General features: G+C 38.3%; 1 protein-coding gene across 1 annotated transcript; it reads right to left on the bottom strand.

Moving 5' to 3' along the window:
- Positions 1 to 53: 53 nt before the first annotated feature.
- On the bottom strand, positions 54 to 24,112 carry LOC145501437 (electron transfer flavoprotein subunit alpha, mitochondrial-like). The gene is made up of 13 exons (XM_081480916.1): positions 23,961 to 24,112; positions 22,513 to 22,677; positions 18,547 to 18,628; positions 15,554 to 15,636; positions 15,251 to 15,350; positions 9,758 to 9,868; positions 9,133 to 9,237; positions 4,316 to 4,384; positions 3,551 to 3,633; positions 2,523 to 2,588; positions 1,793 to 1,838; positions 1,102 to 1,136; positions 54 to 245 (listed from the first exon to the last, which is right to left on the bottom strand). Exons 1-13 carry the CDS (start codon positions 24,000 to 24,002, stop codon positions 216 to 218), a joined length of 1,017 nt encoding a protein of 338 aa, XP_081337042.1. The 5' UTR covers positions 24,003 to 24,112; the 3' UTR covers positions 54 to 215.
- Positions 24,113 to 24,281: the final 169 nt, after the last annotated feature.

Genomic DNA, 24,281 nt, shown 5'->3' with positions numbered 1-24,281 from the left:
CACTGCCCGCCGAGAAACGCGTGACTGCGAGTTACAAAGACAAACAAAAAATATGAACCAAATCGATAATTTATTCATCAAACCAAAAACCAAGCTTCAGCAGGCAATTCACCCTCACGAGACGCAAAATTAAGTATCATTGATCGACGCAGTGTCTTTACACGGCTGTACAGTGCTAATGTTGTGCTGCACAATATTACATGAAGTTTTTCTTCTCAGATCTTCTCTGTCATTTCAGGAACCGCCTGTAAGAATGAAGACGGAATTTTTTAAAAAGTTTTACTTTTAAAATATACTTTCCTCAGAAAATAACATACACCCATTTTATATTTAAGAATGTTGTTTTTTCTCCCTGAGGCTGAAAATTCTTATTTTTCTGTTGAGTTTAGGCTGAAAATATTACTAGATTATAGCATATGACATTCCTATTTTCGAATGTACTTGGTGTCTGGATGGTATTAACGTAATTTTGAAGCCAGCCTGCAGGCATTGAAAGCATGCTACGTCTTGCAGAAATGTTATTAGTACTGAACATACGGCTAGTGCTGTTTTTGTATCTTTCTGGCTACAGTGTAGTTTGTCGTTAAGAGAAAGGAAGAATTTTATACGGTTTAGTTAAACATATATTTGTACTGTATTTACAAATTTTCAACACACAAAATTATTTGTGATCACGTCACTCCACCAAATCATCCTCTTGGGCCCGATCCACAGTTGAGTTTAAGTTCAATTTGGAATACACTTTGTTCAATTTATTACTCAATAGAACGGTTTTCAATCGAGTGTTGGGTTTTGGTTTTGGTTTTGGTTTTACTACGGTTTGAGATTTGCTTAGTAGTCTAATTGGTAAGTAATTGGTTTGGTTTTGGTTTCACGACAGTCAAATGAAAACCGCGAGCTAACTTTCCTTCTATATAATTAAGTGGCGGGCATTAGTTATTGCCTTCTGAATCTTCTATTTTCAGACACTGGTGATCAAAGCACCAGCGAATGTTTTCTTTTAAACACTAATCCCCCATTCCGAGTGATGGCATACCTTCATGAATTACAAAATACATGCAGCTAGACTTTTAATATATACAATAGTCAGTTGTGACTTACCTTAAATAAATCAGCAACCAAGCCGTAATCAGCCACTGAAAGAAAGCAAAGAGGAGAAGCTAAGTGGTGAGCACTCTTACAGAATAGTGGAATGTGTTGCATAGCTGTTGCACGGCAGGGATTGGTGGGGGGTGGGGGGGGGGGGGGGGCGAAGAGAGACAACCATGCACGACAGGTTAGGAGCAGGGAAGGAACAAGTAGCCTGTGGAATGGACAGAGGAAGAAGAACCGTGTATAACAAAGTGGGCCTGAGTAACCTTGGTGAAATGACGAGGGAAGGGTAAGCTGTAAGTCTGAGCAAATTATTGCTTTCCTTTGAGGGTCCCTCTCAACCAGTTTCCATTGCAGCTGTTTCTTATTGCTTATCATCCAGGCACTTTTTTCTTACTCGGCCACCATAGCTGTCCATGAGAGATTTGGAGGTTGCTCGATTTGGCATTACACTCTGGTAATAAATACAGTCCACTCTAAGCAGCACCTTAAATAAAGCTAAAGATTTTACAAAGAACCTTCAGGAGTAACTATTCTTGTATGCAACAAATGTGACAAGCAGTGAGGTGCTTGGTGCATACTACATAAAGGAGGCATTTGATTTAAAGCCAATTCTAAACAAATAATAAGAGGATAAGATCGTTATTACAGTACTTGAAGTAACATATGCATACAGCAACAAACCATTAAAAAAACTTACCTTGGAAAATTGGAGCCTCAGGGTCCTTATTGATTGCAACAATAGTCTGCAACAAGAATTATAAAAGACAGAATGATGAATGATGAATGTCAGTTAATGGCTAAGCTTTTAACAACATTTGAACAGTATCTAATTTTTCCTCGCAATTTTGATACAAAGACCAGACATGGAAGTAATGAGAATTTATTCACTAACTATGAAACGACTAGGAGTACAAATTTTTTCTTCTTCTCCCCCCTGGATGGGGTGCTAGTCCATCACAGGGTTATCCCCAGCATTACATTTGCCGATACCCAGTTATACACCTGGGTGGAAAAAGGCACTGTGACGGTAGGGCATATTGCCCAAGAACAAAACACAATGTCCTCAGCCAGGGCTCAGGTGTGGACTGCTCAATCTGGAGTCGAGCACACTAACCATGAAGCCACTATGCCTCCCCAAAAAATTGACATACAGTATAACCCCAGCCTAGAGTGAATCATGAAGTAAGAGAATCTACTTTCTTAACCCTCCTCCCCCCCCCCCCCCCAAAAAAATAATGATTATGGTGTAAGTTAATTCAGTTCCCGAGATGGAAAAGCATACAGTAAATGACATTACAATAATGATAATGCAGGGGAAATCTTTGGAAATCTTCAAAATAATGATCTTAGTTTGGAAGATCTCAAGTGGTGTCCCACAGAGTTCCTTTCGAAATATGAATTAAATGCTACCCCATGCTGCAACCCACCTTGCTGTCTTTCATGCCAGCTAAATGCTGGATGGCACCAGAAATACCCACTGCTATGTAGAGTTCCTGGGAAAAAAAGATTCAGAGAAATAACTTCAAAGAAGTTAGTTATCGAGGAAATACAGTGTAAACAACAAGGAAAAATGGAAACCGTTCTCATACACCTAGCAGTAGTGTACTCAATTTGCCAACAGGAAATAGAAAGAGGACCCATCTCTGATTTTTCTTGACAAGAATAGGTGGCTGTAGACAGGTTACTTTTGACATTTTAAAACCCAGCTAAAGGAATAAAACTGCAGTTATACAGACATCATACAGGAATGCAGGTTCAAAGAACTGGAACAGCAAACAAGGGTTCTCCTAATGTGAATCTCTGGTAAATATCCATACCCATCCCAAGGAAGGTTATGAAAATTCTAAGGTGGAGGAAGGGGGAGGGGGAGGGGAGGGGCGGAGTGGTTGTAAACCAAAATAAGTATAAAGATACATGTAAATGGGAATTTCCAGGGGGTATGAGGGGGTTTTGATAACCAACATTAATTTAATCTAAATGGCAATTTCCACGGGGTGGGGTGTGGGTTTAACTAACAAACCTTTCTATGGGAGGGTTATGGATATTTTCACTAACAACACAACCACTGATACCAAATATGAACGAAATTCATGTGAATGCGAATGAGTCAGTGAGGTCACAAAACATTAAAAAGTTTGTTTACTATAACTGAGAATTTACAGCTCCAGTGTTTTCTTTTCTTGAATCAAAATTGAGTCATTTCATGCTAACTTTACCTCACGGAGAAACAACGACAACATGATTAAGTGCAAATTCTGGGAGAAATGTATACTCGGAAAAAATGCGAGTCCCAGAATGGGATTTAAACCCACGACCCTCTGTGATCTAGTCGGATGCTCTAACTACTGAGCTACTGGAGACTCTATGGTGAGCAAGGGTAAACATTTCTCCCAGAATTTACACTTAATAACTTTAACTCAGCTGTTGGATTTTCTCTGTAGCCTAATGAACTTACAGGAGCCACCATCTTGCCTGTCTGTCCAACCTGCATGTCATTTGGCACAAATCCAGCATCCACAGCTGCTCTTGAGGCACCCACTGTAAAGAATAACAACTTCATGTACTGTACCAGAGTCATGCCCACAGGTCTGAGAAAATGGTTGTCTCTCACAGAATTCTTGTTTTTGTCTTTTGTACATGAATGTTTACAAGCAAAATATCTTGAACTGGATTACTTTTTGTAGATATTGGAGGGTTGGGCAGACTTATCCATTACCTTTAACATTATTCATAACCTGTACACTGCACCTGTAGTACTTTCTTCTAAGTTCTTTGCAAGATAACAGGTTCTTATTTTTCCAAGGCAATTCAGATTTCGTTATATCGAGGGCAATAGTAGATTTGCACCATATTGTCATTTGACTACAACTACGAAATAAAATAAATAAATAAATAACCAAGGTAATACAACTTTACAGATTAATACAGGTGATATGTGCTGGATAAAATTTGTGCAATTACTTGGAAGCAAGTACACAAGGAAGCGCCTTGCTGGTGTATTCAAGATCAAGGATTTAACTCACATCAGAGTTAAATATTAATGTATAATTTTAGGACAACAACATATCTTTATCATATCATAAAATTGGGACAGAGGAAAAATCTGAGTCCCAGACAAGATTTGAACCCACATGACCTCCCAGACACTGGGTGGGTGCTTACAATTCCATGGACTTTCTAAAAAATTCCAGCTCTTAAAATTCTTCAATTTTCCTCTTACCTGCAGCATTGAACTTTTCAGCAAGTTTATAAAGCAGTTCAAAATTATCTCCACTTTTCAATCCTCTCCCTATTATGGAGATAATAGTGAAAATCATTATTCAAAATGCCACTGTACCACTAAATTGTACATGGTAATGTACAACTGATTAGTCATGTTCTTGTTTGTTAAAATTACACCAAACAAAATAGAATGTGATGGAATGGAACAGAATAGAGTATATAATTATATTAAATAATTTAGGTATTACCATATGAGGAAGTAGCAGATCCCATTAAAATAGTGCTCAATACACATATAGTGTAGAGCTGAGTATATGAGTAATAACGAAGAGGCAAGATTTGCTGTTACTCCGAGTTTCGTGCTTACGCACTCATCAGACAGTATTTAATGATAAGCATTCCTATCAACTAGATATATATACATGGTATTAAACAATAGGCTAATTGCTGGACTAGTTGCATTACAATAAGTGATAGTTATACTGGAAAACAATAGGTGTGAAGACAGAAATTACGGGGACGAGTATAAACTGCGTGGGTGCAGTACAATATAAAGAAAGTGTCAAGCGTTCTTCAAGTAGAATTTGTTCTCGTGCCGGCATTTAGAAATAAGTTCTGATCTTTTGTTTAGTAGATTGTCGTTGCTATGTTTGATAATCATTAGTTTTTCTGTGAGGCAGAGGTCGCATCGTTTGGAAATGTTGTTGTAGGGTCTTGCACGGCTAATAATTGACCATTTGATGTTGAAGTCTTGTTTTTTGTCGTGTAGTTGCCAGATGTATTTAGAAAGCTCGGTGCTGTTGATGTGTTTTCTGTGCTTAAATGTGGATTTGTGCTGCGAGAATCTCTGTTTGAATGTTCCTTCTGTCAGTCCAATGTAGTTCTTGGTTGTGTTGTTAGTTGTAACTTGTGCGTTGTAGATTACACTGGAAGTCAGGCATTTGTTGTCTAGCGGGCATTGGTCTTTTTTGCGGCAGTTGCATTGCTCTCCGGTGATTGCGTTGGCGTTGTTGTCGGCGTTTGTTATTTTCATGTTGTGTTTGTTGATTACTGTTTTCATGTTGTCCATGCAACTGTAGCTGACTTTGACGTTGTTTTTGTTGAAGAGGCTGTGGTATTTATGTTGGTTCGGAAAGTGCTTAGATATGAGCTTCAGGAATGTTCTACCGATGTTTGTCTTTACGTTTTTACTAAATGGAGGGTTGTACCATATAATGTTTCTTTGTCTGTTGCGTCGGGGGCGTGTTGGTTGATTGTCTTCGTTGTAAATTAGTGTTTCAGAGTATCCGCTGGCTTTCAAAGCAGTTTCGTAGATTGGTTTGGCCTTGTTGAATTCGTGTTCGTTGCATGAGTTGGCGGAAATACGGCGATTGATGGATGCTGGAAGTTGCTTTATTATGTTAGGTGGGTGGTTAGACTTTGTGTTGATGTACTGCGGCTCGTCGTTAGGCTTTCTGTAGGGGCAGTAGGTACCTTTTGTAAGATCGAAGGTGACGTCCAGGTAGTTAACAATTTTCATGTTAGTCTGTATGGTAATGTTAAGTCCATATGTCTTGAAGCGTCTTGTTATGTCCTTCCTTGTACGGTCTGCTTGAGGTCCGGAGATGTTTTTGAAGATGGCAAGTCCGTCGTCTCTGTAAAGCCCGATGTTGTCTATCCCGTATATGTTACACAGGTCGTCGAGAATGAATAAGCCTACGAGCTCGCATACTTCGGCTCCGTCGAAGCTGCCCATAGTAACGTCAAAAGAACTGTTGTTTTTCTTGATCCAGGCGGTGTTACTGTCAAAGAGAAGGGATTTTCTTGAATGCATAATAATATCGATGTCGCGGTCCGTAATGGAAGTGAATTGTCCGTAATGGAAGTGATCTTACAAAAGGTACCTACTGCCCCTACAGAAAGCCTAACGACGAGCCGCAGTACATCAACACAAAGTCTAACCACCCACCTAACATAATAAAGCAACTTCCAGCATCCATCAATCGCCGTATTTCCGCCAACTCATGCAACGAACACGAATTCAACAAGGCCAAACCAATCTACGAAACTGCTTTGAAAGCCAGCGGATACTCTGAAACACTAATTTACAACGAAGACAATCAACCAACACGCCCCCGACGCAACAGACAAAGAAACATTATATGGTACAACCCTCCATTTAGTAAAAACGTAAAGACAAACATCGGTAGAACATTCCTGAAGCTCATATCTAAGCACTTTCCGAACCAACATAAATACCACAGCCTCTTCAACAAAAACAACGTCAAAGTCAGCTACAGTTGCATGGACAACATGAAAACAGTAATCAACAAACACAACATGAAAATAACAAACGCCGACAACAACGCCAACGCAATCACCGGAGAGCAATGCAACTGCCGCAAAAAAGACCAATGCCCGCTAGACAACAAATGCCTGACTTCCAGTGTAATCTACAACGCACAAGTTACAACTAACAACACAACCAAGAACTACATTGGACTGACAGAAGGAACATTCAAACAGAGATTCTCGCAGCACAAATCCACATTTAAGCACAGAAAACACATCAACAGCACCGAGCTTTCTAAATACATCTGGCAACTACACGACAAAAAACAAGACTTCAACATCAAATGGTCAATTATTAGCCGTGCAAGACCCTACAACAACATTTCCAAACGATGCGACCTCTGCCTCACAGAAAAACTAATGATTATCAAACATAGCAACGACAATCTACTAAACAAAAGATCAGAACTTATTTCTAAATGCCGGCACGAGAACAAATTCTACTTGAAGAACGCTTGACACTTTCTTTATATTGTACTGCACCCACGCAGTTTATACTCGTCCCCGTAATTTCTGTCTTCACACCTATTGTTTTCCAGTATAACTATCACTTATTGTAATGCAACTAGTCCAGCAATTAGCCTATTGTTTAATACCGTGTATATATATCTAGTTGATAGGAATGCTTATCATTAAATACTGTCTGATGAGTGCGTAAGCACGAAACTCGGAGTAACAGCAAATCTTGCCTCTTCGTTATTACTCATAATTTAGGTATTATTACATTTATATGCTACACTGTGCATTAATAGTTAACAATTATTCACTGAAGTGGAGGTAAATATCCATCACTTTCACCGACACTATATAGTATAGTAATATACACTATATAATATAGTATATAGTGTAGTATATACCACACAAGCTGAATAATTAACGGACCAAAAACTTTACTTTATGTGTGACAAGCGGTCAGGAATTTTAAAATCTCTCGCCCCAGCTGCTCGGAGGTGAATAGTACTTGCTAATCACCTCGAAGTTTACCAATCAGAGTGTGCGAAAACCACTATTCACTTGTGTGGTATATGCTAAAATATAATACAATTAACAATACACTATAACAGAAGCAAAGCGAAGAGAAGAGAAGAGAAGAGAAGAGAAGGAAAGAAAAAATTGGTCCGCAATGCGTACTTGTGAGCTTATGCTTAGTTTTATTTCATTTGGTTGGAGTTTGTTTTTAAAAGTCAGCATCTGGGAGTTTAACTGCTATAAGTGAGAAGGCAATCACTACAAAGATAAAGGTGTTACTTTGAAACTGGAGACATTGTACTCATTGTAGAAAACTTGTGGCCCTTTGGTTGCATACTCGAAGTAAAACCAAACAAGAGAGACAGGCTGAAAACCAAGTCCGCAGTCCTGGAACATCCCATCTACGAGATCGTTCTTCTAGAGGTTCCTAGACTCCATGAAAGCAGCTAAACATTGTCGAACTTAATGTCCTCAATAGATTGTGAGCAGCTTCTCTTTTGCTCAGAAATCCCTGAGGAAGAACAAACCGTGATCGAGACAGGCGAACTACATGCAACGTGACCTAGGACAATGAAGGAATTTGACACGGAAAATCCCTTGAACTTTGAAGGTGACCATTACCAAGTAGACCAAAGAGGTTACGGAATATATTTCTTTTTCTTGAAAAAAAAAATTCTGTGAGATACATTTGGATGAATGTTATGTCATGTTTTGATGTTAACTCAGCACGAATTCAAAACATAAACAAAAGAACAAGCTTAAATTTTGGCCTGTAAGCAATTTTAAAGTTCCCATCTGATTTGCGTTCATGAAAATCTTCTCGCTCACCCAAAGGGAAATTTGCTTTGGTTTGCAAAATTTCATAATTTGGGCTCTGCATCAATGCTAAGTTCTGTTTGTTAATTTCAATTTACTGTCAATGAACTCAGACCACAGGGGACTCAAACAGCATAATCATTTACATTCATGTAAACATTCTCATGGTAAATGTGACTTGTTTCCATTCATTTAACCTGCTAACCAGGCAATTCAAATTCAAAACACTGCACAACTTTCAGAAATTTTCCACGAAATGAACACATTGCAACGCTTTTCATTGCAAATAACTTTATTTCACTGAACACCTTAGCATGAAAAACACAAACACTGCACACCAAAGGGTTTGAGATCACCGCAACACTGCAAGTTGGGTTGCCCAAGTTGCCATTTTGTAAATGTGATAATCCCACTTTGTCTCCAGTCTTCACTATCATTGACTATTAACTCTCATCAGGGGAGAGATTCTCAGGTTTTAAAGAGTCCTCAAACCGTCAACATGCACGGTGACTATATGAGATTATGTGATAATATTGCATTATCTCACAAAAAAAAATGAGAGAAGAGAAGGGTAGAGAAGAGAAAAGAGGAGGGCAGAATAGAATGGAACAGAACAGACCAGCGTACAGCTGTATGACATGCAATGACGAGAGTGAAGTTGTACTTTCTAGGTCTTTAATATAGATCTTATTGTCACACCTCCAGACACAACCACTTTGGCACTTGTTAACTCTGGTCTGTCACTGACATTCAGCTCTTCCCCGACCCATGACGACAGATCATTACCGGTTTCTGCTGCTGGTGCTGTGAGGCAGAGAATAATCACAAATAAAGTTATAACAAATCAGTGTTCTTACCAGGAATTTGCCTTGGGGGGTCCCATAATCCATTCTTGACTAGGGTACAAAAAAAATCAACAGGGTGCCAAGATTGTAATCAAACTGGAACATTGCGATTCTTCATATATGTATTTTGATGCAAAGTCAAGAGAGGCAATTACAAATTCAAAGAAACTGAACATAAGTAGTTTTGCACATATATGGTAGTCTAATTTTTAATTTCTTTGGTATTGAAAACAGCTCACCAAATTGGGGACCTTTATGCCATTTTAGTCACCTTATTTCCTTTCACTCACTCTTGGTGACCAAAATGGTCCCAGCTTGGAGCCCTGACCTAACAGTTTGCCAGTATCAAGATCATTGTCAGAGATAGTGCCAATCCTAAAACCACTTGGGCTGCCACTAACTGGAGTTCAGGGTGCTAATCATTTGTGCATTTCACACAACAAAAGTTATGTACTATACTATATCCTTAATTCCTTTACCATTTTCACTGGCAGCTCCACCACCAGATGTCTTTGCAGCCTCAAAAGCCGTCCCTCTGACAGTGAATATCTTTATGTTATCATTACATTTACAAGTCATAACAGCATTGCCTGGAAAAAATAATTACAGGAATAGGGTAATCACCATGCTGTCAAATGCCATCTGTTTCAAGGATGACAACAATTATAGATGATTTATTTTACTTAGTGTCTAAAACCTTCACACCCTCAGGGATTGGGAAGGCCATGTGCCACGCGCATATGGTGCATAAAGCTACGAAATGACGCACTATATAGCACCCACCATGGCCTGCGATGCAACCTAGCTGTGAAAACGCTATTTTGTGGAAATGATTTTCATTTGTGAAATTTTCAGTGTAATCACAAATAAACACGTAAGAAATCACGATGCCTTTGCTCTTTAATTGATGTTACAAAAGCGTCCATTTTGTTTTCATCCCCAGATCCCTTACTCTGACTCTACCCACAAATGAGGCTTTTGCTCAATCCGTGTGCTTTCTGTTTTCAATGATAGAATTGGCTGATTTGAATATGTTTTGCATGCTGTAATTAGCCAAATATGCTTCCAAAAGCAAAAGTTTCAAAATTGGAAATGCCTCAGAGATTGCTGCCGTTTTGTACTATGAACATGGAGTCCCCCACAACAATTGTGATCCTGAAAACAACGACCAAGATGAAGCTTCCAAGCCTTCTAGTTCTGAGGACCAGCAACATTTTTGGTTAACGTTTCATTAACTGTTAGAGAGCTACAGGTGTGTTATGTACAGTTCATACATAACTCAAGTTTTAAATTGAAGGGGTGAGTGCAAAACCATGCTAAGTGACGATTTGGGTGAAAAAAAAATTTTCGCAAAAGGGCTTGAATTTTTGCATGTGGTCTTCAAAGTAATAGAAAAACTTGGCCCTGTATTTTTGTCGCTGGTTTTTGCTTCATTTTCGAGTTATAACATATGCAAAAATACTTGGCTTTTCCTAGCCATGTCTTTAGGAGTTCATTTGTTGAACAGCAAACAGGCAGACTGTTTATAGTGTATGAAGTCAAAATCAAATCTCACAGCATATACAGAGCAGAAATCTGGGAACAGATTGTTTACATTGGTTATTGTGACATGAACACAACACGTGAATTGATCAAGCGCCAAACAAAATACATCGAACAAAAAAGAAATGTGCCGCATTAGACCTCTGTCAACTTATATCTTAAGCATTGTTTTAAAGTACCTTGTATGCCTGCCTGGTGGTTGAGAGGCATCATAAAGTCTCGATAAACCAATAAGTCATCAGCATGTTTTAAAGAATCAAAATGTGGCCAACCGCCAAGCGTTGCTAGCGTCAAAGTTTGGAAAGCGAGAACTGGTTTTAGACTTATAAAATTTGTCTTGTATCGACTGCCATGTTTCCTGCACATGAGGTGTAAAGACCCTTCCCGGCATGCATTGTGATCACGTTCTGCGGACGTTTCTCAAACTGGTAACTAGATTGTTTAAACATAATAATGGCCAACAAGTAGCGATTGATTGTAACATAGATCTGTGATCCAGGTTGGGTTGATTTTATTTCAAATCGGCATGATTTGTAGTGTTTTGAACTTCTGGGATCAGTGGACATGCAGATGTATGGAGACCTGTACGTTGCGCAGAAGGGTTAATCTGTTAATCTGTCAGCCCTATTTATAGCGCGTTTTCACGTGAAATTAACATCATTGAGCTTGCGTGAAAGTTGCGTGAAATTACCATTTTGCTGATTTCTAAGTGAAACCAACATCCTTGCCGTCAAGCGTTAATGTGAAATCAACGTTTTAACCTATTTAGACCTGACATCAACATCATTGAGCTTATGCGCTGCGTGAAATTGACTTTTCCTGGTTTCTAAGTGAAACCAACATCCTTGCCGTCACGTGTTAACGTGAAATCAACATTTTAACCTATTTAGACCTGAAATCAACATCCTTGCCGTCACACGTTAACGTGAAATCAACATATAAACCTACTTAGACCTGAAATCCACATCATTGAGCTTATGCGCTGCATGAAATTGACATTTTGCTGGTTTCTAAGTGAAATCAGCATCCTTGCCGTCATGCGTTAACGTGAAATCAACATATAAACCTATTTAGACCTGAAATCAACATCATTGAGCTTATGTGCTGCGTGAAATTGACATTTTGCTGGTTTCTAAGTGAAATCAACATCCTTGCCATCATGCGTTAACGTGAAATCAACATATAAACCTATTTAGACCTGAAATCAACATCATTGAGCTTATACGTTGCGTGAAATTGACATTTTGCTGGTTTCTAAGAGAAATCAACCTCCTTGCTGTCACGCGTTAACGTGAAATCAACATTTAAACCCTTTTTGACCTAAAATCAACATTTTTGAGCTTATACGTTGCGTGAAATTGACATTTTGTTGCTTTCTAAGTGAAATCAAAGTCCTTGCGGTCGCGGCGGGCCAATCCTTTGTTATGATAAACTGAGGCGACACTTCGACTTATAACAAAGGCTTGGCTTTGTTATTATAACAAAGGCCTGGCTTTGTTTATTTGAAGGCCTCGCGGGGAAAGGGCGTTAGTATTTTAATCAAAAGTGAACTTTGTCGAAAATGCTCCAAATTTCGCATGCAGTTTTGTTTAGGTATGTTTAGCAATTTCCCGTAGTTTTTCCACTAAGCTTCGCTTCGTTTTCGAGATATTGCATATGCAAAAAAACCACTTGGTTTTCCTAATGGCATCTTTATAAACGAAGCAAAAGCCAGTGGGAAAAATACAGCACCATGTTTTTCTATTACACTGAAGACCACATGCAAAAATTCAAGCCCTTTCGCAATTTTTTTTTTTTTCCACCCAAATCGTCACTTAGCATGGTTTTGCACTCACCCCTTCAATTGTAAATGGCCTCGCGCACGGTGTTGGTGTACAATTGCATAACAAAAACGGTCTCACGCTAGATTTCTTATTATTTCTCGTCATTCTTAAAGCCAGTGGTCGTAAAACTTCGCAGAATTAAAGTTCCATCTATGTGCACCCCAAAAAGCGAAATTTTCCGTCTGAAAGAGATTTATTAGAAGAACAATAACAAAATTCTGAAAACAGGTTAGGCAAAAAGTGCCGTTTTTCCCCCACTTTTTGACCAAAATGGAAAGTGCATTATTATAATTTTTAACTTCTTAGTGTGAACAATTCAATTCAAGAAGGTGTCTCCAAAGTGCACCTAAATTTTGCTTTAAAATGGTGGGATTCTTTCATTTGTGGTTGTACCTGTCAAAAAAATATGATAAAAAAACTAGCGTGAGACCACGTTTTTAATTTGAAAACTTTGTCATTTTATCGCGCCTTTGTTTGCACGTTTCGAGCACTTTTTTCCTTTTTTGCCTTTCATGCAAATTTTGCATTTTGCCAATTGCACCTCCGGCATCGCGCATTTTTTTTGCCTTTCAGGCCTGTGCTATTTTTGCCATTTAGCTAATTTTGCCTTGTGGCGCTTTTGCCGCTAGAACGCTGGCAAACAACACCGTAATAAAGGCTGGAGTACGCGAGCGGTGCAAAGTACTGACAAAAAGCCGAAGCGAGCATTTTATGATATTTTTAGTGATGCTATTTTCACAGGCGAATGCTCAGTTGAGGTTGAACGTTATCCTCGCTGATCCTTCCGCAAAGTTGGCGAACAATACCGTGATAAAGGTCAACCAACACATTGATGTTTTGTTTTGTTTTCTCTTCATGGGGAAACCTTTCAATCCCAGTCTAACTTGACTCGTCCATCCATTTCCTTATTTGGACATAATTTGGGCTTGTTGTAAATAACAAAATGGCCGCGATGAACACGAAATGGACAAGAAGGTGCAGGGAACTTGCTTGCTTAGTGCGTGTAAAAAGAAATAAAAAAAGATGGAAAATGATTCATTCTGTCATTTTCTCAAGATCGCCGGGCTGGACAAAAATTGGACAAATGTGTGTTTAAAGTTACATCGTTTTCAAATCCTTGGTAAGCACTCTGATAGCGATATATAGCATAACTTACTAGCATGTGGCGTTCTCTTATAGTTTGCGTTCTGGAGAACACTTTTCTCCATTTTTGTGATTCCATTTTTGTGATTCAAAAGAGCTCCTTTAACAATAATTTGCAACGCTTTGGCTTGCGAAACCTGTATTATGATTAAGGAAGCTTACATTCGGAATTGAACCAACTCAGTTTGCTGGACTTGGAATAAAGGCAAAATACACAAAAAGCCAAAAGGGTGCGATGTTTTTGCTGGCGCGAAAGGCAAAAGCAAAAACCACGAAAAGGAGTAACATGCGCGATTTTGGCAAAAAGCAAAATTTGCCAAAAAGGCAAAAATGGCAAATCGCGCCTGCAATGGGTGCGATAAGAATAGCATAAAATACGGCCTGATGTGTTACACTACTTGCGAAGATTAGAATGGAGAGTATGTGTGATTTTGACTCCTTACAAGAAAGGCACAAGTGCATTTGAGATGTAGCTAAGATGAAAGGAAACTACATGAAAATCGCTACAAGGTGGTGCTCATTTGAAGAGAAAAAAATTAATAACCTGCGAATTACAGCATTTCTAAAACAAATTTTCGTCCAATTTTTGCTAATTTTGATTTGTACACCAACATCGTGCGCAAGGCCAAATGCAACTTTACTTGTATCTCTAAATCCAAAACTGAGCATGTCTGAGTGATGTTGAAGTCAGACTACTCCACATGTTAAGTTCAATCAGTTCCAGTTCAGTATGTATAGTTTGACCTCAGTGAAAGGTTATAAAATTTGTATTAGCTATATTCTGTGACTGCACACTTAAATCGAGCTTGAAGTCCGGTAAAAAGTATAAAACAACAGCAATCAAGAACTACGTATTGTTGGTCAAATTTTTTTTTGTGGCCCATTTATTTACCTTAATGGTCCAAAATTTTTGTAAATGGCCCATAACTTTCCAATGCCATGGGCCATAGGCTCATTTGCTTGTTTTGCCTTCCCGATCCCTGTACCCTTAACAAGCACACCCTTTACAAAGGCTTTCTGTAGCCTTGTGAGATGGCTTTTTGAACACAAAAACTACTTAGTACAATCCCGAACAGAACTTGTCGTAAGAAACAAGACAAGAAAATGAGCAATCATTTGAAGCTTTCCAAACATCAATTGATGCTTAAATTCATTTGATGCTTGTGTCTTGAAATTTTGTCCAAGATTGTAAAATCTTGATAAGAAGCTTTTTTCCCACCAAAACTTGCGCTCAGTAAATGAACTTGACCAGGCTGTTAGGCTTACTTTTATTATAACCATTTAGTACCCAAGCGGTTAAATTGCGTCCTTTCTTAGGTTCTCCATGAAACCAAAACCATACTTCCCACTGTTTATTATCAGGAAGCCCATTCTCATCTAGGTACACATATTCATAAATTTGTGATATAAATCAAAATCTCATAACTCATGCAAAAATTATATTCTAATCAGTTCTTTTGTCACCTGCATAAATTGTCCTGACAAATGTATCCTCTGACTGAATCTCTATGACATCCTGCAGAGGTGCAACATCCAAAAGTGCAGCTACACGAGGAAGCACATTCTACAAGAAGGTCCATAATTTGGTTATAAACAAAGTGAGTTTTACTTGAAATAACATAACCTTCCGTTTGTAACACTGTTAAAACAAAGATAGAGAAAGATAGTTCAAAAAGCTCACTACACATATATGTACTGGTAGTTTACTGTCTGATAACTTTGAGCAACTAGTAAGGTTAAATTAAGAAAAAATATTAAGTACAGTACCTTTCCCATAGCTGTTGAACCAGCAGTTATGTGAGAGAAGTTGAATTGCTTTTGGGTTCCAACAATCAGTGGAGCTAGGACCTCTGTCCAAAGCAAAAATTGAGTTTTAGATTAGAACTGTATTACAAGCTATATCTTAAATTCTGCACAATTTCACAAATTGATGTCAGGTTTTCATACATCCGTCCTGTTATTGATCATAAATTTTGCCATAACATTGCCAAAGTACTGTAGCTCTGGATCCACTGAGGTGATAGCCAAGTGGATCTGCAGACTACTTTAACATTCATTGTCAATAGCAGGACAGACTAAAGAAAAATCGACATCAATTTGTTTCTTACGATAAAAAATAATTGTCAAATTGTCCACTCTCGCTTGTTGATTCATCGCATTAATTATAAATTCATGAGTCTGTCTGCTAATTGACCATGAAAATAGGCCAATGAGCAAGAAAGAATTTCTGCAGTGTAATTCTCCACTCACTGATAAAACTCATCCTGTTCCATGCACAAGGTTTGTCACACTTAAACTGTAGTTACATGATTGTAAATAAACATTTGTAACTCTCTTGAGTCTTCTGTATCTTAGGGGTGAGCCAAAGGTCACACATGTAGATGCTGCAGGTTTGACTACTGGTCCTGGTGGATGGATAATGCTATCCACTGGCTTCATGTAAATAACCATCCAGTGGATAGAGTAGCCTGAATTCTTAATATTCATCCACTAAATAGCAGTTTATTTAGTGGATGAATACATGAAGTTAGTGGTATACCAAGTGATAACAAATTGACAAAAATGATATCTCACATGTGAGGATATCATTTTTGATAACATTTTTGTCCCTTTAACTACACTTAAATTTGTTAGTGTAAGTCTCCATTTAGCGACTTAAGGATTTTGTAATTTCAAACCCACTGACTACATGTCTATCACTTAAAAAATGCCATCTCATTGTGACAACTAAAACCATGTGATTAACTTCTAGTTAGGACTTACAGTACCAGTCAAAGGGACTGCAGCATTACATGCGCGTTAAGCGTGTGTACTACACGCACATTACACGCAGTGTCCACGCACCTTACATGAACCTTACACACAAATACACGAAAATGCATGTAATTACACGCGTGTAACTACATGCAGTAAACGTGATATTGCCTGTAAAATTACTCGCAGTATTTCAACTGGAACTCATTAAGTGCATGTAACGAGAACGAAGTATTAAAAGTGCGTGTAATGAAAATGAAACATTTACCGAGTAACATTTACCATACTGGACTGCACAGCGATACAGTTTAGTCTTTTGCCTTCTTGCTTCTGGTCATCAAACGTTTCCGATAGAATTGACAAGTATCCTTAAACCGGCTTACCACTTTACAGCAAAAGTATTTTTCCGTTGTAGTTTCAACAAGTGGCACCAGCGGCACACAGGCATGCTTAAGCTAGAATTCACTGAGATAACAGAACATAAAAAGACAATGTCGCTTTCAATTTTAAATTACAGGAGTCAGTGTACTTTAAATCAATCCAAAGATTCATTAAAAATATTTTGTACTCCAAAGCGTTTGGAGTTAACCGGTGTTCAAAAGCTTTTCCCGTTGTGTTTTTTTTCTTTTCGTGAGAAACAACAAGGGTGCCAGCGACTGACGAACTGAGGCTTGAGGGACATGAAATAACAGCTAAACACAATATTTCGCTTGAGATTTTCAGTTAATTTTTAAACATCAGTTATCCTTCTTTAAGTTTAAAAAGCCTTTGAAGATTTGTCATTAATAGCTCAGAAGCGAATTTTCTCTATCTGAAAACATGATAAAAATGAAATTCGATCTGTTTCTTGAAAAGCGCTGCCGAGCACGTGACCAAAATGTACCCCAGGCGAAATCCTGTGCAGTGTGAGAGTTGTTTTGAAATTAGTTACTGCTTCATTTCATTCCATACGCGAATACATATACAGACACGCGACGATCTGTCAACCAGACTTAACCCACGGTAGTCTGAGTGAAATGTATTGTAATTTAAGCCGAATAATCAAACGAACCGGGTGTAAACATTGCAGGTCTACACACGAATCTGATGAATTGAAAATTAACAAATTTGCTTAGATTTTGTTAAAATTTTTTTCGATTTTTCGCTGTTTAAGATTAAGAGAGAATCCGCGAGTTTCTGTTTGAATCCCTATTTCATTGTTATCGAAGGAACAGGAGTTCAAAATGACATTTCTTGCATGGGTAAACATTATGTTGCGACATACGTCATACGTGTTTTAACATAAACGAAAGCTCAGAGATCTTTAAGAATTAAGTTTTGATGTTAAGCAGAAGTGCGTACTGCTACAGATTAAGAAAGAGTATTTGTTTGATAGGTGCTCGAGCTAGTCCGGCAATTTAGCAGTGCTTGTCGGCTTTTAAATTTACTTTTTGTTGTGAACATTGAAAGTCGTGTGTTTCGAATACAAGTTAGTAGTGGCTTTTTGTTTTGCAAAATACATGTAACTGCGTGTATGAATAATAAAGGTTTCTTGCTCCAATTAAAATACACGCATTTGCATAAAATTACACACAAATGCGTGTAACTACCAGATCAGTAAATTTTACACGCGTGTAATTACACGCACCTTACATGCACCGTCCACGAATACTACACGCAGACTACACGCATTTTACGCATGTGTAGGTGCTGCAATCCCTTTGACCAGTACTGTATGGTGTTCAGTAAAGTAAATAGTGACTTCGGCATTAAATGAATGCTTTCAATGTGTCTGAAAAAAAAAAAAAATTGATAGGTCCATCTCTTTTTTGTTTGGGTTTCTGAAAATGCTCAGTGCTGCCTACTACAAAATATTCTCCGTCTACTTCAAATTTTTGGAAGAACCCTGGAGAGATCTCACATTTTCCCAAGTAGCTTGTGCCATTTATGGATAACTACTGCAGCATTCTCAAAATGTTACTTCCCCTAAAAAGTAAAATGTGTGACAATTAGATTTTCTTGATTACCTGGTAAGAATCCTTTGTAAGCTTCATGCTCAGCTACAAGAATCTTACTCAGTCCCTCGACCTTGCTCAGTTCTTCAACCACCTAATTAACAAAGTTGAACATTAAGTTTGCTACAGACAGCTCAGTATAACAGTAAATTAAAGGTCTGGAACCAGATAAATCAAATGATGAAAAATTACTAGTAACAAGGTTTCCTCCTTTTATATATTCTAGCTACAGAAGAATTTAATAACTTAATAACTTACAGTATATATTAAATAATAACTTTATTTATGTGTCAATAAGATTTAGCACTACTGCTCATTGGGGACACCAAAATTAGTCAGTAAATTGTAAAAACTAATTACAATATGATGATGACAATAAAACTAAATGTACAAAAATAAGAAATACACGTAATTGAAGGGGTGAGTGCAAAACCATGCTAAGTGACGATTTGGGTGAAAAAAAAATTTTCGCGAAAGGGCTTGAATTTTTGCATGCGGTCTTCAATGTAATAGAAAAACGTGGTCCTGTATTTTTGTCGCTGGTTTTTGCTTCGTTCATAAAGACGCCGCTAGGAAAACCGAGTGGTTTTTCTGCATACGCAATATCTCGAAAACGAAGCGAAGCTTAGCGGAAAAACTACGGGACATTGTTAAACATACCTAAACAAAACTGTATGGGAAATTTGGAGCGTTTTCGACAAAGTTCACTTTTGATTAAAATACCTAGCGCCCTTTTCCCGCCGAGGTCTTCAAATAAACGAAGCCGGACCTTTGTTATGATAAACAGAGCCGACCCTTTGTTATAATAGCCAAGCCAAGCCTTTGTTATAAGTCGAAGTCTCGCCTCGGTTTATTATAACAAAGGATCGGCCCGCCGCGACCGCAAGGACTTTGATTTTACTTAGAAACCAGCAAAATGTCAATTTCACGCAACTTATATAAGCTCAAATTTATTGATTTCAGGTCAAAAGTGGTTAAAACGTTGACTCATGTTAACGTGCGACGGCAAGGATGTTGATTTCTCTTAGAGAGCAGCAAAATGTCAATTTCACGCAACGTAAAAGCTCAAAAATGTCGATTTCAGGTCAAAAAAGGTTTAAATGTTGATTTCATGTTAACCCGTGACGGGAAGGTTGTTCATTTCACTTAGAAAACAGCAAAATGTTGATTTCATGCAACGTATAAGCTCAAAAATGTTGATTTCAGGTCTAAATAGGTCAAAATGCTGATTTCACGTTAACGCGTGACGGCAAGGATGTTGATTTCACTTAGAAAACAGCAAAATGTTAATTTCACGCAGCGTATAAGCTCAAAAATGTTGATTTCAGGTCTAAATAGGTCAAAATGCTGATTTCGCGTTAACGCGTGACGGCAAGGATGTTGATTTCACTTAGAAAACAGCAAAATGTTAATTTCACGCAGCGTATAAGCTCAAAAATGTCGATTTCAGGTCTAAATAGGTCAAAATGCTGATTTCACGTTAGCGCTTGACGGCAAGGATGTTGATTTCGCTTAGAAAACAGCAAAATGTTGATTTAACGCAGCGTATAAGCTCAAAAATGTTGATTTCAGGTCTAAATAGGTCAAAATGCTGATTTCACGTTAACGCGTGACGGCAAGGATGTTGATTTCACTTAGAAAACAGCAAAATGTTAATTTCACGCAGCGTATAAGCTCAAAAATGTCGATTTCAGGTCTAAATAGGTCAAAATGCTGATTTCACGTTAGCGCTTGACGGCAAGGATGTTGATTTCGCTTAGAAAACAGCAAAATGTTGATTTAACGCAGCGTATAAGCTCAAAAATGTTGATTTCAGGTCTAAATAGGTCAAAATGCTGATTTCACGTTAACGCGTGACGGCAAGGATGTTGATTTCACTTAGAAAACAGCAAAATGTTAATTTCACGCAGCGTATAAGCTCAAAAATGTTGATTTCAGGTCTAAATAGGTCAAAATGCTGATTTCACGTTAGCGCTTGACGGCAAGGATGTTGATTTCACTTAGAAAACAGAAAAATGTTGATTTAACGCAGCGTATAAGCTCAAAAATGTCGATTTCAGGTCTAAATAGGTAAAAATGTTGATTTCACGTAACGCGTGACGGCAAGGATGTTGATTTCACTTAGAAAACAGCAAAATGTTAATTTCACGCAACGTATAAGCTCAAAAATGTTGATTTCAGGTTTAAATAGGTAAAATATGGCGGCCGGAAAATAGTGTTAACATCTGGAACTTACTTTGGTTATCTGGGACAATGACTATCTGCACTGAACAAATAAACATCAAATAAGCACTTTTCCAAATACAGCAACGTCTTAAATGGCTAAAAATCACGAGATAAATACATATTTTTCGACCAACGCGATCGTAGCTTTATGTCACGCACCGCCTAACAGTTTAACAAATTAACCCTTCTGCGCAACGTACGGGTCTCCATACATCTGCATGTCCGCTGATCCCAGAAGTTCAAAACACTACAAATCATGCCGATATGAAATAAAATCAAAGCAACCTGGATCACAGATCTATGTTACAATCGATCGCTACTTGTTGGCCATTATTATCTTTAAATGAAAAAAGCCGAAACAATCTAGTTACCAGTTCGAGAAACGCGAGCAGAACGTGATCGCAATGCATGCCGGGAAGGGTCTTTACACCTCGTGCGCGGGAAAACATGGCGGTCGATACAAGACAAATTTTATAAGTCAAAAACCAGTTCTCGCTTTCCAAACTTTGACACTAGCAACGCTTGGCAAATGGGCCACAACTCACGAGAGGGTATTTTTCTTGGGCAAGAACTGCTCTTGGACTTTGCTGCCTGGCTCGATCTGACTTCGAACGCCGATAACACGATTACGGTATATCAGCTACCTTCGAAGTTTCAGAACACATTTTGATTCTTTAAAACGTGCTGATGACTTACGGGTTTATCGAGGCTTAATGATGCCTCTCAACCACCAGGCAGGCACACAAGGTACTTTAACACAATGCTTAAGATATTAGTTGACAGAGCTCTAATGCGGCACATCTCTTTTTAGTTCGATGGTATTTCGTTTGCCGCTCGATCGATTCACGTGTTGTGCTCACGTCACAATAGCCGATGTAAACAATCTGTTCCCAGATTTCCGCTCTATATATGCTGTGAGATTTGATTTTGACTTCATACACTATAAACAGTCTGCCTGTTTGCTGTTCAACAAATGAACTCCTAAAGACACGGCTAGGAAAAGCCAAGTATTTTTGCATACGTTATAACTCAAAAACGAAGCAAAAACCAGCGACAAAAATACAGGGCCGCCTTTTTCTATTACATTGAAGACCACATGCAAAAATTCAAGCCCTTTCGCGAAAATTTTTTTTTTCACCCAAATCGTCACTTAGCATGGTTTTGCACTCACCCCTTCAATTATTATTATTAATAATGATAACACTGTAACAAAACTAGCAAAACTAAGTGGATATTACTATATATGATAAGAATAATTAACCCCAAGCATAAATGACATTTACATTCACTTGTAGTTTAAGGAACTCAAGTCTTTATTTATCTTTTTTCATGGGCACCCATATTCACCGTGGGCACTTAAACTACAGGAATGTCGTCTCTTTCATGGACAATCAGTTTAGCCATTTTTCCGTGGTCCACAAGTACTGAACACAGTGGGGTTAAGGAGAAGGGAGAAATGGGATCTAACTTCTCACCTCCCAGCCATTTTTTATCCTGTCCAGGTCCTGTTCCTTCATTAGTGGTTCTTACTCTTTGAGATCAGTAACAAACTGACCTACAATATCACAGATTAACCCTTTTCCCATTCTCCCCTCTCATCACCTACATGTTACAATGTACATGTATGTTAAAAAAAAGTTCACTACTTTCAATCACTTACATGTATGTAGTTTTAAAACCTACTTCCACCAATCTCTCCGTCTCTAGGCTACCTCCTGTCAGTGTGCACCCAGCCCCTCCACAGTTACTAACCTTGCCACAGCTGGTTCCAGCAACCAGTGCCGATACATCACCACCAAGTTTATTAGCCGCTGTGATGGCACTCAGAGTTATAGGACCTACAGAGCTGTTATCATGTTCAGCAACAACTAGAGTGGATGCACATCTGCCAGAGATTAGACATCGCAAAGAGCTTCCCTATGTTATCGTTAGAAAAGAAATGTCAACAGGTAGATTTGACATACATATAGACATGTGCTTTCTCTTTGCAAGCTGATTTCTCCCCCACCCTACTAAATAACTTGATCAATTAAGCTTGACTCTGAGCTATTTTATGACAATTAACCAAAAATTGCACAAAGTTAATCAGAACTCAATGCATCACTCATTCAGTCATTTGCGTTTTGGGAGACAATCAACTCACATCAATTTTTGCCAGCCAGTAGAAGGTAATAATAATGGGTTATTGACCAAGCGTGAGGTCAAAATGGCTGGATATTGGCTAAGTTCTTTAAATTATGCGTGCTTATGGACTGAGTTAGAGTGAAGGTCCATAACCAAGCAATAAAAGAAAGAGTCCAATATTCAGCCATCTTGACCCAACAACCTTGGTCAATAAAGGATTTATTATATGGGATAAAGAATAAATTTTTCTTGCAGGACACAGCACATAATCCCAAGTAGGCAAGATAGTGCCATCTTGCCCGCTTGGATAGCCAATCACAGCGCAGGATTTTGATCATCTTACCCACTCAGAGCTACATGTAGCCATACAATACAATAACTTATGTTATTATACTTTGTAGAGACCCTGTCTTCTCATTAGCTAAAAGCCTACAGTTAATTCTGGGGAACAGCACAACCTACAGATTAGCGAATAATCTGTAGGTTATGCGCACAATGCATGATTTCCAAGAGCAATGTCAAGTTCACGGACAGCAAAGTAAGAACATGGCTTGTCAAAAATAAACTGCGTTCTGTGCGATGATGCATTTGTTGTTATTTTCTTTAAAACAATGTATAATAAAACAATTATTAGATTCAGTTTTTGTGACATCTGAAATAATCAAGGTCTCGGTTAGTATTATTAGCCTCTGCCTTCGGCTTCGACTGATAACACTTACCTCGACCTTGATTATCCCGGATATCACAAAAACCTCATCCAATAATTGTTTATTATTGAATTGGGACAAAAAATGCACCAAAACATGCCTGTGTAAATGGGCCTTTCTTATCATCCCTTTTGAACCAAAGGATCAGCTTTAAATTTCTGTGCGGGTTTGTAGTATCAGATTGAATGTAAATTGCACTGGAACGTTACATCTCTAGTATTTGCTTTCACAAATTGGATGCGCTATTTCGTGAGTTTAGAGACCGTAAACAGACACGCGCACGGATTTCAACTTCTGTCAAACATTTCCCACTTTGATGCCGATTTTCTACGAAATAGTATAATTCCAAATACACTTAAAAATACTCACAGGTCTCCCTAGAGCCCTGGAAAGAGTTCCTATTCTGATCATTTGAGCCCTTGCCGGTGCTTTCTTGGTTTAACAGCGAGCGCAATTCAAGTCGTGTTGAGTTTTAGTCGACGTTTCTGTGCGTTTCGTTATCGGTTATGCAAGATGTCCTTTAGGGCATGCGCAGCATCCAGGCTCTTCGCAAAATTGTGGTCACGCAACATTTTAGTACGGTTTTCTGGGCTTTTCCTTTCTCCTTTAGTCTTATAAAACACTAAAGAAAAAAGACTAAGATTTACTCTTACTTTATAACTGAAATATACGTATGTTGATTTTTGACAG

The sequence above is a fragment of the Orbicella franksi genome, chromosome 1 (assembly GCF_964199315.1).
Source record: "Orbicella franksi chromosome 1, jaOrbFran1.1, whole genome shotgun sequence".
In the NCBI taxonomy this organism is placed as follows: Eukaryota; Metazoa; Cnidaria; class Anthozoa; order Scleractinia; family Merulinidae; genus Orbicella; species Orbicella franksi.
The sequence above is the reverse complement of the archived record's forward strand: the minus strand, read 5'-3'. Positions and strand labels throughout refer to the sequence as shown.

What these genes read in the sequence shown, in the direction of transcription:
- LOC145501437 (XM_081480916.1), bottom strand. Translation starts at nt 24,002, where the DNA reads ATGATCAGAATAGGAACTCTTTCCAGGGCTCTAGGGAGACCT. An exon ending in CCAGGGCTCTAGGGAGACCT is followed by an intron (nt 22,678 to 23,960) that starts GTGAGTATTTTT and finishes ACGATAACATAG; the next exon opens with GGAAGCTCTTTGCGATGTCT. An exon ending in GTTCAACAGCTATGGGAAAG is followed by an intron (nt 15,351 to 15,553) that starts GTACTGTACTTA and finishes ACCTTCTTGTAG; the next exon opens with AATGTGCTTCCTCGTGTAGC.